Below are 13,023 nucleotides of genomic sequence, written 5' to 3'. Positions count from 1 at the left end.
ACAGAGTACTTGAATTATATGGTCTTTAAGGTTTGGTAGAATTCTCCTGTAAAACCAACTGGGCATGGTACTTTCTCTGTGGCATTACTTTTCTCTTTTCATGAAAAATGGCTTTTTATAACTTTTCTAACTCTAATGAGGTCAATTTTGCTAATCTGTACTTCCCTGGGAAATAGTCTACCTCATTCGCGTTTTGAAATCCATCCACACACAGACAGAGGTCTGCTAAGTAGTCTCATAGGATTATTCTAATTTCTTCTGTACCCATGGTCATCTTATTTTGTGTATCTGTGGTTTATCTCATTTATCCACTTAATCAAGTTAGTCTGTGATTTATCTATTTTGTTAATTTTTTCTAGAATAAAAAACATTTTGACTTCATTTAATTAGATCTACCATTTTTCTCTTTTAATACCATTAATTTCTTTTTAAAAAATCTTTCTTCCTCACAATATTGTTTTCCTTACATTGATTTTTGTTTTGTTAACACATTTCCTTATACTGAACTAACCTTGAATTCATGGAATAAACCCTAGGTAATCAGGACATACTTACTGCATCTTTAAATGTTTGCTTAAATTTTTCTTTCTTTAGAATTTTTGGACTTCTATAATATGCATAAATGAAACCAGTCTATAATGTTTCAGTAATAACTATGGCTGGATAGTTAGAAGGCAAGGTTAACAATGAAACTAGTAATTCTTACCAACAGTGTTATTCATAGTAACATTATAACTATCTCTCACAGGAGAATAGTTAAATTTGTTACACTACATCTCTGCAAAGGGATGTAATACAGATCAACATGTATTAATAAGGAATGATTTCCAAAATATAATACTAAGTTTAAAAAAATAAACCAATTTAAACAAGATCAAGAGAAAACCTACATAATGGGCTATTATTTCAATAAAATAAAATATGTGCAAACATACATATAGATTTGCTTATATATACAACAAGTTTCTCTGGAAGGATATAAAAACACTGATAATGGTAGTTGGTAGCTTTTGGCAGGGGACTAGATGGCCAGGGAAAAACAGTGAGAAGGATACTTCACTGTGTATTCTTTCAGGCACTTTCATTTTGGATTATCTATTCAAAAATAAGTAACACTAACAACAAGATTAAAAGGGAGAAATGCTTTACCTTTAATCTTTAAGTTTATTTAGAATTTAGATGGTGACCTATTCAAGTCATTTCATAAATAATCAAGAAAAAGAAATGAAAGCCATTAATACTATTAGGAAAAAAATACTATGGGGAGGGTCTCAGCTAATAAAATGAGAAAGATAAATAAATGATATAAATATCTAAGAGTAAATCACAATAATTAAAAGATGTTTGTTCCTTGGAAGGAAAGCTATGACAAACGTAGACAGTGTAATTAAAGCAGAGACCTCACTTTGCCAACAAAGGTCTGTACAGTCAAAACTTTGGTTTTTCCAGTAGTCATGTACAGATGTGTGAGAGTTGGACCATAATGAAGTCTGGCACCAAAAAATTGATGCTTTCAAATTGTGGTGCTTGAGAGTCCCTTGGACTGCAAGGAGACCAAATCAGTCCATGCTAAAGGAAATCAACCCTGCATATTTATTGGAAGGACTGATGCTGAAGCTGAAGCCCCAATACTTGGACCACCTGATGCCAAGAGCCGACTCACTGGAAAAGACCCTAATGCTGGGAAAGACTGAAGGAAAGAGGAGAAGGGGGCAACAGAGGATGAGACGGTTGGATGGCATCACCAACTCAACGGACATGAGTTTGCACAAACTCCAGGAGATGCTGCAGTCCTTGGTGTTCCAAAGAGTCTGATACAACTTAGTGAGTGAACAAGGATGGAAACAACTTAAGTGTCTGTCTACAGATGGGATCAAGAAAATGTGGTGTATGAATACAATGGAATGGTATTTCACCCTTAAAATTAGAAGGAAATCTTGTCATTTGTGACAGCATGGATAAACCTGGAGGGAATTATGGTAAGTGAAAAAAAACGAGGCAATGAAAGATAAATGCTATATACAGTGTCACTTCTGTGTGGATTCTTTTTAAAAAGCGGTGAGGTGGGGGCTTGATCTTCTAGAAGAGGGGATTTGCAAGTGTCACCAGGAGGTGAGATGGAAGAAACAGGGAGAGGTTGGTAAAAGGGTACAAACTTTTATTTGTAAGATAAATATGGTCTGAGGATCAAACATATAATATGATGACTACTGCTGATAACAATGTATTGTACAACTGAAGTTTGTGAAGAGAACTAAAATGTTCTCAATGCTCCTCTTTGAAGGTGTGAGGTGACGGGTGTGTTAATAATTCAGTGGGGGGAAATCACACATATATCAAATCATCACATTGTACACTTCAGATAGGTAGGTAAGTCTGTTTTCCTTAATTTTTCACCTGAAAATAAAAATCCTTGTTATAAGCACTGAAGCAGAGATTTCTCAACCCTTTCATCCGCTTATAGTGTCAGCTTCCTATCATCTAATAATTACATACTCTGCCTAGCATGAACTTTTTTTGGTTTTGTTTTGTTTAATCTTAATGGGCACTAAAATTTATCAAATGAAAGAATCAGTGGGGGAAGGGCCCTGTCCCCACATTACCTTCATAAGATTCAAAACAATTATAACCAACAGACGACTCACCAGAAACAATGAAAACCAGAGGGCAATGGAATGTAAATTTTAAAGCGGTCATATACAGTAATAAAACTAGAATTCCATCTCCAGCCAAAAAAACACTCATTAAAAAGAATGGTTAGATAACATCTGTTTTACCTAATGACCGATGAGGGAAATCTCACTAAGAGCTATGAAAACCGGGGGGAAAAAATCAGAGCTCATCCTTTAGAAGGCAACAGAAATCTCCTGAGGCAATGAAAGCAGAAAGAACTAAGGCTCCAGAGAAAGAACTTTGGAGAAGTAGCTTATTTCTATAGCATAGCATAACAGCAGCAAACTATGATTACCTAATATTTAGCCTCATACCAACTTACGCTTGATTTTCCATACCACTAACTGTGCTATGCTTAGTCGCTCAGTCATGTCCAACTCTTTGCAGCCCCATGGACTGTAGCCTGTCAGGCTCCTCTGTTCACAGAATTCTCCAGGCAAAATACTGGAGTGGGTAGCCTATCCCTTCTTCAGGGGATCTTCCCAACTCAGGAATCAAACCCAGGTCTCCTACATTGCAGGCGGATTCTTTGCCGACTGAGCCACCAGGGAAGCCCAAAAATACTGGAGTGGGTAGCCTATTCCTTCTCCAGGGGATCTTCCCACCAAGGAATTGAACCGGGGTCGCCTGCATTGCAGGTGGATTCTTTACCAGCTGGGGAAGCCCATACCACTGCTTACCTAGACTAAATGTTTATGTGTTATACCCTGTATCATGTAACTAAGCAAATTCTGCCATATACAAAAATATGTTCTAAAATAGCTTTTTAAATATAGCAGCCAGGGCTTCCCTGGTGGTCCAGTGATTAAGACTCTGCACTTCCACTGTGGGGGTCACAGGTTCCATCCCTGGTCAGGGAACTAAGATCCGACATGCCTTGCAGCACAGCCAAAAAAAAATTAAATATAGCAGCCATAAAAGTACTGGTGACATAAATGACATAAAGAGGTTACTAATATGCTTTTCAAATGGTGATATACGGAAGGGGTATTTTGATCTTAATAAAAAGTGAAACTAAGAACAATGCATTATAACAACCATCTATAACATTCTGAAAAGAAACCTTGGCATTCCACGTCAAGAATATGAGAAAGCTTCTCAAATACAGCCATTTAAGGCTGCAGATAGTTTGAGTTTAATGGGTTCTTTGTATACAACAGGAACTCTGTGTAATAACTGTAACATGAATGCAAAATCTTGACCACATTTATTGAGAATTATGTAAGTAGTGCCCAGAACTCCATTAAATTATCTGTGTATCTGATTCCACTTAAAATGGTATGAGTGTTTTAAAGTAAGCTAAGTTAAAACACTTACCTGGGTTTCATATAAGTGGGCAATGTGAAATTGAACTGCAAAGATGAGAAAATAAGTCAACAACTGTTTACAGTAGTGTTTGGATAAATTTAAGTAAGAATATAAAATGTAAAATATAAACACTATCTCTGCTGCATAGATTTAAGTAATTTCAGAACATAACTTATTCTTAATAAAATATACAAGCATACAAGAACATGATAAGAAACTACATGTATTCATTATTGGCCATTACTAAATTCTGTCAATGTAATTATTAAAATTAACATTAAAATCTGGAGCAAGTGAGTATACTTAAAGTTTAAATGGCAACATTAAACAGATATAAAATATAACTTTTATAATCTATACATTTCACAAGATGGTATTTAAAACCTCAGTTAAAACAAAAAAGAAAGTCAATATTTGATTAAAACAATGAAAAATACTCTTTTTAGCTATATATTTCATTATATATTTCATACTAATGTTCACAAAGATGTCACAGACAATAAGTTGCATTTCTCTATCAGCTCTTCAAAAAAATTTTTTAAAAGGTCACACCACTTGGAAAGCAACAATAATAAAGAATACTAACATTAACAAGTATCTCTGGAAAATAAAAAATATACGTATTTCAGCTTTTATTTCCAGCTCTTCCTGATACTGCACCACCAGAATATGAATGATTCAATGAAAGCAACAATGAATCAGGAATCAAAACTGGATTCTGGCTTACTAAAATGATTTTCATCCTCCAACGACAAATCTTTTTTTTTTTAAATGTTCGATCTACCTGGATTTCATAGTTGGCTTTCAAGGAGTCTGGGAGCTTTTCAAAATTATATGTAAATATGTATCTGGATCTTTAAAAATAAGGTCTACAGCTATCATCAAGTTCTCATTGGTATCATAAACTTAACTCTCACACTGACTCCCGTAACTGTAAGATTCACCTGAGATGCTAGTTAAAAATAGAGATCCCTGAGATGGTATTCAGTGAGCCTGGGGCAAGGCCCGGAAAGGTACCTTTTTATTTAGTTCTGGGATTAACAAAGGATTTTGACACCGGTTTCCTAGAGCAGCACCTGAGAATAGCTAAAGTAAATATGCACAAAGCCCAAAACAAAATATATAATGAACTCTAAAATCAAACATTTTTGGATCAAAAGTACTGCCTTCTTCATATATAATCATTAAATATCATAAGCAGAGATGAGACAAAATAAAAATATCATTTTTAAAAAGATGAAAATCAACTTTTTGTGAAAAGTACATAATAAAAATAATAATAAAAGTTCTACAGATTTAAATATCCTCTCCCTTTACCTGTATCTATTGAGTGGCTTTCTTATTTGCTAGTCCCCTTTTTCAACACAGCTCTCTTTGAGAGTTCCAGTACAAATCTCACCTGACTATATCATTAGAGAATGAGGAAGAGATGGAAAATATATGTTTATCTACCCCGCTCTCCGCCCCCGTCTTCTTACTCCTCTAAGAAAGGTGACATGGAAGAAAAGATAAGTAGCAATAAGGTAGCATTCTATTTCCATCCCAAAGTTCCTCCAGGCTCAACAAGGGCTTTCCTATCCCAGAAGTTACTAAATCCAGTATCATCTTTTCTGGTGTGAAAACCAATTTATATTTAGATTCTTAAAAGTCTTCTTTCAAAGTGGAACATAACCATACAGGTAAGAAAAAGCTCCACTTGGCAAGTCTCAATTAGAGGTAGAAATTTAACAAATATTGCCATAAAAAGTTCTGAAATTAAACTTTATTCATAAATTAAGACATTTTTAGAATTAATTAAAGAAACAATTTTATCCCAAGGGGCAATCGTATAAGTCTCTCATCACCATGATGCTACTTTTCAAAACACAAAGAGCAATTAACCCTTCTTAAAGGCTCTAGAAGTGGCAAGTATATGTGTTTTTTTAATGCATAAATGAACTGTGCAATAAAACAGAAATCTCTTAGACTTTAAAAGCTCACTTCACTTTCTAAAATCTTCTGACCTTTGTAGTATGACAAAGTAACATGGAAGATTTCAAAAAACAAGTCTGTGGCTTATCTAAATAGGTGATATTAAAAAATCCGAAGAGAAGTAAGTTTTACAAAGATTATAAAGAGTCTGGTGTTTATATAGTAATAATGTGTACCCAAAGTGAGTAGTCTATATTTGAGAGTGCTCTGTGAGACACCAGTCTTTATTATCATGGTTATGAAGTTATATAGGTAAAAATAAACTACCCACATCAACTGAACTATAATGGCGTAATGTCTCTAAATAAAGCACATGCTTTCCATAAGAGTGACAAACCTTTTAGCACTCATAGTTCTGAGTCTGGGGAAATTCCTCAGTCCTGTGCAGAGCAGGACTCTTATTTCCTTTCTCAGCAATCAAGAGAAAGAGAGCTGTGGTAAGCTCAAAAATGTATTCCTGATTGTTAGAACTGTCCTCTTCAAATTCCACAAGAAAGTATCTACCCTCTGGTACTCATTCTACATAGGTGTTTCCCTCTCAGGCACAATGATCTACAAGTAAGATTTCAGCTCCAGTAGAATAAAATAAGGATTTACAAAAATATTTAGTTTGAAAGTTATGAAACATCCCTCAAGAGTTTATCATTCAAATTGACAAGTACGAATGAAAGTTAGTTTCTAGGTACTAGATACAATCAATTAAATGAAAATCAGATTTTTTTTCCCTTATTCCCATAAAATAATTTTAAAGGGATTTTAGGGGTTTATATTTTAGATGGTTTATATAACCTGGATATAAAATTAAGGATACATAAATAAGTAAAAATAAAAAATGAACACTTCATAAATTAATATATCAATGAGTTAAATCCTTTTTCTCATTTAACCTCATCTTAGAAATGAAAATAGTGCTGCATTTGTTACCTTTCTACCATTTGTTCTGGAAATACACTGATCAGTACTAAACCCTAAGTTCCATTTAAAGGAAACAGAATTCTTTTAAGTTTTCTCAGAAAACTGCATTTAGTAGAATTATGAGACAATTAGTCTGGTGTAGATAATGATTTAGTCAACACTATATCTTATTTCATCTTATATGCAAGTTATATTCAAATTTCTACAGTTTTTTCACTGAGTCAATCATTTGGAGGCATTTTTACCACTGTGACTACTAACTTCACTAAACTACTGACTTTGTAAAATCTAGAATCGTTGATTTATCTGAAATTTTCATGAAGAATGATTCAATTTTTTATGCACTCTAATTAACTGAAAAATCTCACCACACTATGTATGATGTTTAAAAATTATAACAGAAAGTCAAAGTATATCCTCGTCATTACCAATAATTTTAATTCACAAAGTATGAATCAGTGAATTAACAAATCAATCTTTATACACTCAGATTTCTGAAAAGACTGGTAATCCTGTTTTTAACCTCCCCAAGTCATCTACAATGTAATTAATATACAAATAATCAATCTTGTTCACTAGTACCAGAAAATTTTAATTCAACAACCCAGTTCACTAGCATATATTTTAGACACACATTGTTCACAATAAAATAACTGGTCTCACATGTTCCATTTGTACAAACAGTTATGGTAACAAATATAGTTAGATTCAACAATTCCAGGGGAAAAAATTACACAGGATTCATGATTATTATTATTATCTGCATGAAGTGATCTGAACACATGCAGAAAACTATGGTACTTAATAATACTTACTTTCAGCATTGGACAAAGTGCAGGGATTACAGTCAACCAAAGCTAACTGAAAATGCTGCAAGAGAGAAAATTAATGCACTAAAAATCAGTCATATAAGATAATTTTCAGGTATATAAGCTTTAATATAATTATGAAACTATGCTATGCAAATAAAACATACTAGACAACCAACTAGCATTACTCTGAACATTTATTGCTGAGAACAAACGGACTGCTGCATTACTTAGTTTGAACATTTGAGAGTAGAGATTTGGCATAAGAATTAACTTGATATCAACTTATCCTATGTAAATTTGTTTATATGGAAAAAAGAATCAGGTTTTTAAGTCTTCTGGTAAAGAGGAAGTGTTAGTTACTGAACACTTCAAACAGGACACATCGTTATTTTAAAAACTGAAAGTAAAAGTTCAATGGTGTTAATGGATTAAATACCACTGCTTATCTCAAAATAATATATACATTTTTTTTTAGTTTTATTTTTTTTCCATTTATTTTTATTAGCTGAAGGCTAATTACTTTACAATATTGTAGTGGTTTTTGCCATACATTGACATGCATCAGCCATGGAATATATACATTTTTTAAAATGACTATGAGAATTATCATAAAGAGTAAAACTATTTGCCCTTACTGATTTTTCAATATTTATTATATTTAGAGTCTGTTAAAAGTATTTGAAGTATCACAAAGAATGCACCAAATAGTCACACAAAACCATCCCACATAAAGAAAACCACTGGTTTTCTAAACTTAAAGGGAGATGAGGGACTAGGGTAGGATGGCATGACCTCATAGTTTCATTTACAGCATCCACTTGTAATAATATTGCATAAGCCTGTCCCCCCGACAAAAAAAAAAAGAAACAAAAACAAAATACATGTCAAACTCAAGGCGTAACGCTAATCTTTAAGAATACAAATCATCATCAAGAACACTGGGTGCCAGGGACTTCCCTGGTGCTCCAGTGGTTACAACTCTGCTTCCAATGTAGGGGGCTCAGGTTTGATCTGTGGTCTGAGAACTCAGATCCCATATGCTGTGCAATATAGTCAAAAAAAACCAATGTGGTGCGATCTGGCATCAAGTTTATCAACACTGAGCTGGCTATATAAATATAATTAGGAAAAGGCAAACCAGTACTATAGTTAGTATAGAATATTTTTTAAAAAATTTTTTTAAAGGTGGGGCTTCCTTGATAGCTCAGCAGGTAAAGAATCCACCTGCAATGCAGGAAACACAGGTTTGAACCCTGAGTCAGGAAGATCCCCCAGAGAACTACTGAGGGTACATGTGCAGCAACTACTGACACCTGTGAGCCCTACAGCCTGTGCTCTGCAACAAGAGAAGCCCTCACACTGCAACTAGACAGTAGCCTCAGCTCACAGCAACTAGAGAAAAGCCTGTTCAACAGTGAAGACCCAGCACAGTCAGAAATAAACAATAAAAAAAGGTTAAGTCTCTGAATTCTTCTAAAATATATTTCCAGAAATACATATTCAAAATTTCCAAGCCTCCAAATTTTTACCATTAAAAGTAATCAAAAGCCAAAAGTACAAAACAATTTTCTAAAAATCACCATTTCTATCCACAAGCCAAATGTCTAAAGAGTTGTCTTTTTTCAACTGCTGGAAAAACTGAAAACTGATACATATAATGACAACTTGTAGATGTAAGCCCAAAAGGAACTTAAAACTTTCTATATCAAGGGAGAGAGTCATCAGCAAGCTTTTAGTACTGTATTTCAACACAGAATCAACAAAACTGCACTTGGTCAGTCAGAACCCTCAGTTAACAAAAACAGACTAATGTCAGTTACCCAGTATTACAATGAAACAAAGATTAGAAGGCATAATTTCATATGAACTAGTAGTTATTCACAAATATCTATTATATGCATGCATAATTACTGCAGCCTACATTTGCAGTACTCAATATTTAGAGGTTGTAATATTCTGAATGAGCAAGCTACTAACAAAATGACTATGACCCTTAAATATTAAATATTTAATCCATTCAACGACTACTTCAAGACCCTATAATGTCCTTAGGACAATGAAGATACTAGGGACACAATGACAATCAAAAGTGAAAAAATATTTGCCATCATTTACAGAATGGGGGGAAAAAAATCCAACATCTGAACACTTTGAGAACTGCTTTTACTCTTCCCTGGCCTACAAAGCAGATGGTATGTCCTCAAACATCCTTTAATGTGCTACCACAGCAATAGAAAACAGACTATTTTAAAAAGTGAGTACTACAAAAGCAAAGCACATTTTATAACCAGTTGTTTTCCTCTAGATAAAAAGAGGCACAGCAGCCACACATTCAGATTGTACTACATTTCTAAGTCTAAGCTATCTTGCCAGCATTAATAAGACAGGGGCTTCTCTGGTGGCTCAGTGGTAAAGAATCCGCCTGCCAATGCAGGAGATGCAGGTTTGATCCCCGAATTGGGAAAGAAGGAAATGGCAACGCACCCCATTCTTGCCTGGAAAATCCCATAGACAGAGGGGCCTGGCGGGCTACAGGCCATGGGGTTGCAGAAGTCAGCCAGCAACAAAACAACAACAACAAAAGACAGAACTTTCCTGAGTCAAAGGATGCAAAGTGACCGGCCAAGAAAACACCATTTAAGATGGCAATATTTCAGTTTCACTATTCCACTGAAATCTCACAAAGAGCAGAGAGATGCATTATTCAAACCGCCCAATCTACATTTCACCTATCAATATTGAAGGTCCTGTAATGAAGTCTGACAGAAGTAGTTCTGGACTACATAATTATTAATCGATCTTAAAATCAGCAATGAAGTCACTGATGCACCATTTCAAACCCAAAACATTATGAAATATCAAACATTTCCAAACCACAATGATACGTAAAAACTAACTCTGCAAGAGTGTACATATTCAAAAACAGGCATGAAAATGAAAAAACTTACAGAATAATTAAGTTTATCAAACTAAGTACAGCCACATAAAACCACCCCACATAACAAAAATAACTGATATACCTTTGAGTAAACTAAAGGGAGATGAGAGACTAGGTTGGGGATGGTATGACTTCATAGTTTCATTTCTAGTATCTAAACTGGATGCAAAATAGGATGCATTTTTAACACATAAGTCAGCAAATAACTATCAGCTATGATAATCAGCCCCAAACCTGAAGATACCATGGTAAAATATCTAGCACCCATCCTTGCAACCAACAGAAAGAGTTAGGAAATATGCCTCATACTGAAATATTGCAGTACTGAAACTGACTACTGCTGTGTGAAATAGTTACCACCCAACGAAGGCTTCTGCAGTACAAAGACTATCATAAACCTCAAGGCAGAAAGCACTCTATAGAAAACTAATTTCAAAGCAAGAAGATTTACCTACAACATTTTTTCCTAATGTTACAGTGATTTCCTTTTAATAGAGCCTTTCTGGTCCAATTTAATACAAGGTTCAATTCATTACAATTTCTGTTGACATCGTTATCACCAAAGTAACTTTTTCTTTAAAAGGCTTTGACTTGTTCAATATTTCAAAATAACTTTTCAGTACTTTGCTTTCTATAGACTAAAGAACTAGATTTTCCCCTCCAGATAGACATGAAAGTTGATGTAACTAACACATAAAACACCAATTTCAAGACTTTATTTCTCTTTTAAAAGGTTTTACTTCTTAAAAAAAAAAAAAAAAAAAGGTTTTACTTCTAGTTGTATAGTCTGTGATTATCTTACCATCTTTTCAGTTGTAGAACCCTTCAACTATGTTCCCAAACCTGAAGATAAGCAGTGAGATAACTTTTCATATTGACAAGTTATGGCTGTTATGTATAAATTATTAATTTGGAGCAATGTGTGGATTCCAGATTCAATCTCCAGATTCAATGTGTGATTCAGTGGGTTGAGGACAATACCCTATGAACCAGATAAAACCCTCTACGACTTATTCCAATGCAGAGTCAAGGTTAAATGCCAATATTTAAAACTTGCAAATTGTGTGCTTACCCCCCAAAGCCTTACTTCAGTCTATATAGACAAGGTACTTGTAGTCAATACTGCTGTCTGTTAAAGCAAATGCTGCTTTTTAGTAGTAAAATGTCTGCAACTGGTTTTTACTCTGCGCCAAGCACTCTGTTATGGCTATGCGTGTGTGCGTGCTCAGCTACATCCAATTCTTTGGGACCTCATGGACTGTAGGCCGCCAGGCTCCTCTGTCCATGGGATTATACCTGTTAAGAACATTGGGGGTGGGTTGCCATTTCCTCCTTCAGAGGATCTTCCCAACACAGGGATCAAATCCGCATCTCCTGCAGCTCCTGCATTGTTAGATTCTTTAGCACTGAGTCAGCATCTACTCAACTGAATAAAAGGCTCCCTGAAATTAATGTTCTAATAAAAGTTTAAAAGACAATTCCATAGCAGAGTCCAAAAGATATAGATGAGGGAAGAACAGAGATCCTTCAAGCTGAGGAAACAATGTCTGTTTACACAGCGTTTATGAAACAGCGCTTTATGAACCATTTAAGTGGGAGAATGGAAGGTTTGTCAGGTACTCTTATAGGTCAAAGGAAAATTATTTTTTCCTTTTTTACAGATTGCCAGACTTATTATGAAAGTATGAATTAAAAAACCAACAAATTTCATTTCTAAAACTAGGGGAAATGCCTTAGAATTTAATGGTAATTACTTTAGGGATTAGGTCTCTGAAAATAAGATACTGATCTAAAACTGGTAAGTTTCTGTAGCATTTGTGAGCCATGATACCTGGCCAAGTTGATCTGACTGAGATTCCCTCAAAGTTCCCAAACTCAGTTCTTCGATTCTCTTTGTAATTCAAGATTATTACAACAGTTTCAAGGAGGAACTCTACTGCACCAATGACTAATAGCTAATGAATCCTAGCAATTTTCACTCAGAGAAGAGGCTCCTTCTTTCAAGTTTATCAATATGGTCTCTTCCGAAATTGTCTTACACACACACACACACACACACACACACACACACACACACCCCAGTAAGGCAAAAGACATTCTGTACTGAAGATGTTCAAAATCCAACTTCCAGCCCTTCTTTTTGGCTCCAGACTTCTGTCTATACCAACATCTGATCCCTCAGGTACTTCCAACTCAATATACTCCCAAATGACCCATTTCCATTTGGAGGCTTTTCATTTCCCAAACCCCAAACCCGCTGCTTTCTTTTATCCCCTACTTTATTAACAGAAAAGCAAGTCAAGTCAATAAATGGGGACTCACTACCCACACTGAATTTGTCAGCAAATTAACTCCTTCATTAAGACTTCTTAAGATCTCTAGGATGTGTTACCTTTTATCCATCCA

General features: G+C 34.8%; 1 protein-coding gene across 15 annotated transcripts in view; it reads right to left on the bottom strand.

The window, feature by feature from the left end:
- Positions 1 to 13,023, bottom strand: part of KDM6A (lysine demethylase 6A) — a 179,744-nt gene that overhangs the window by 72,364 nt on the left and 94,357 nt on the right. For all 15 annotated transcript variants that reach the window (XM_070461821.1, XM_070461816.1, XM_070461817.1 and 12 more), the window contains exons 7-8: positions 7,683 to 7,737; positions 3,991 to 4,025 (exon numbers count right to left, since the gene is read on the bottom strand). In XM_070461821.1, the coding sequence (XP_070317922.1) occupies positions 3,991 to 4,025; positions 7,683 to 7,737 (90 nt within the window). The remainder of the gene's footprint in view (positions 1 to 3,990; positions 4,026 to 7,682; positions 7,738 to 13,023) is intronic.

The sequence above is a fragment of the Odocoileus virginianus genome, chromosome X (genome assembly GCF_023699985.2).
Source record: "Odocoileus virginianus isolate 20LAN1187 ecotype Illinois chromosome X, Ovbor_1.2, whole genome shotgun sequence".
In the NCBI taxonomy this organism is placed as follows: Eukaryota; Metazoa; Chordata; class Mammalia; order Artiodactyla; family Cervidae; genus Odocoileus; species Odocoileus virginianus.
The sequence above is the reverse complement of the archived record's forward strand: the minus strand, read 5'-3'. Positions and strand labels throughout refer to the sequence as shown.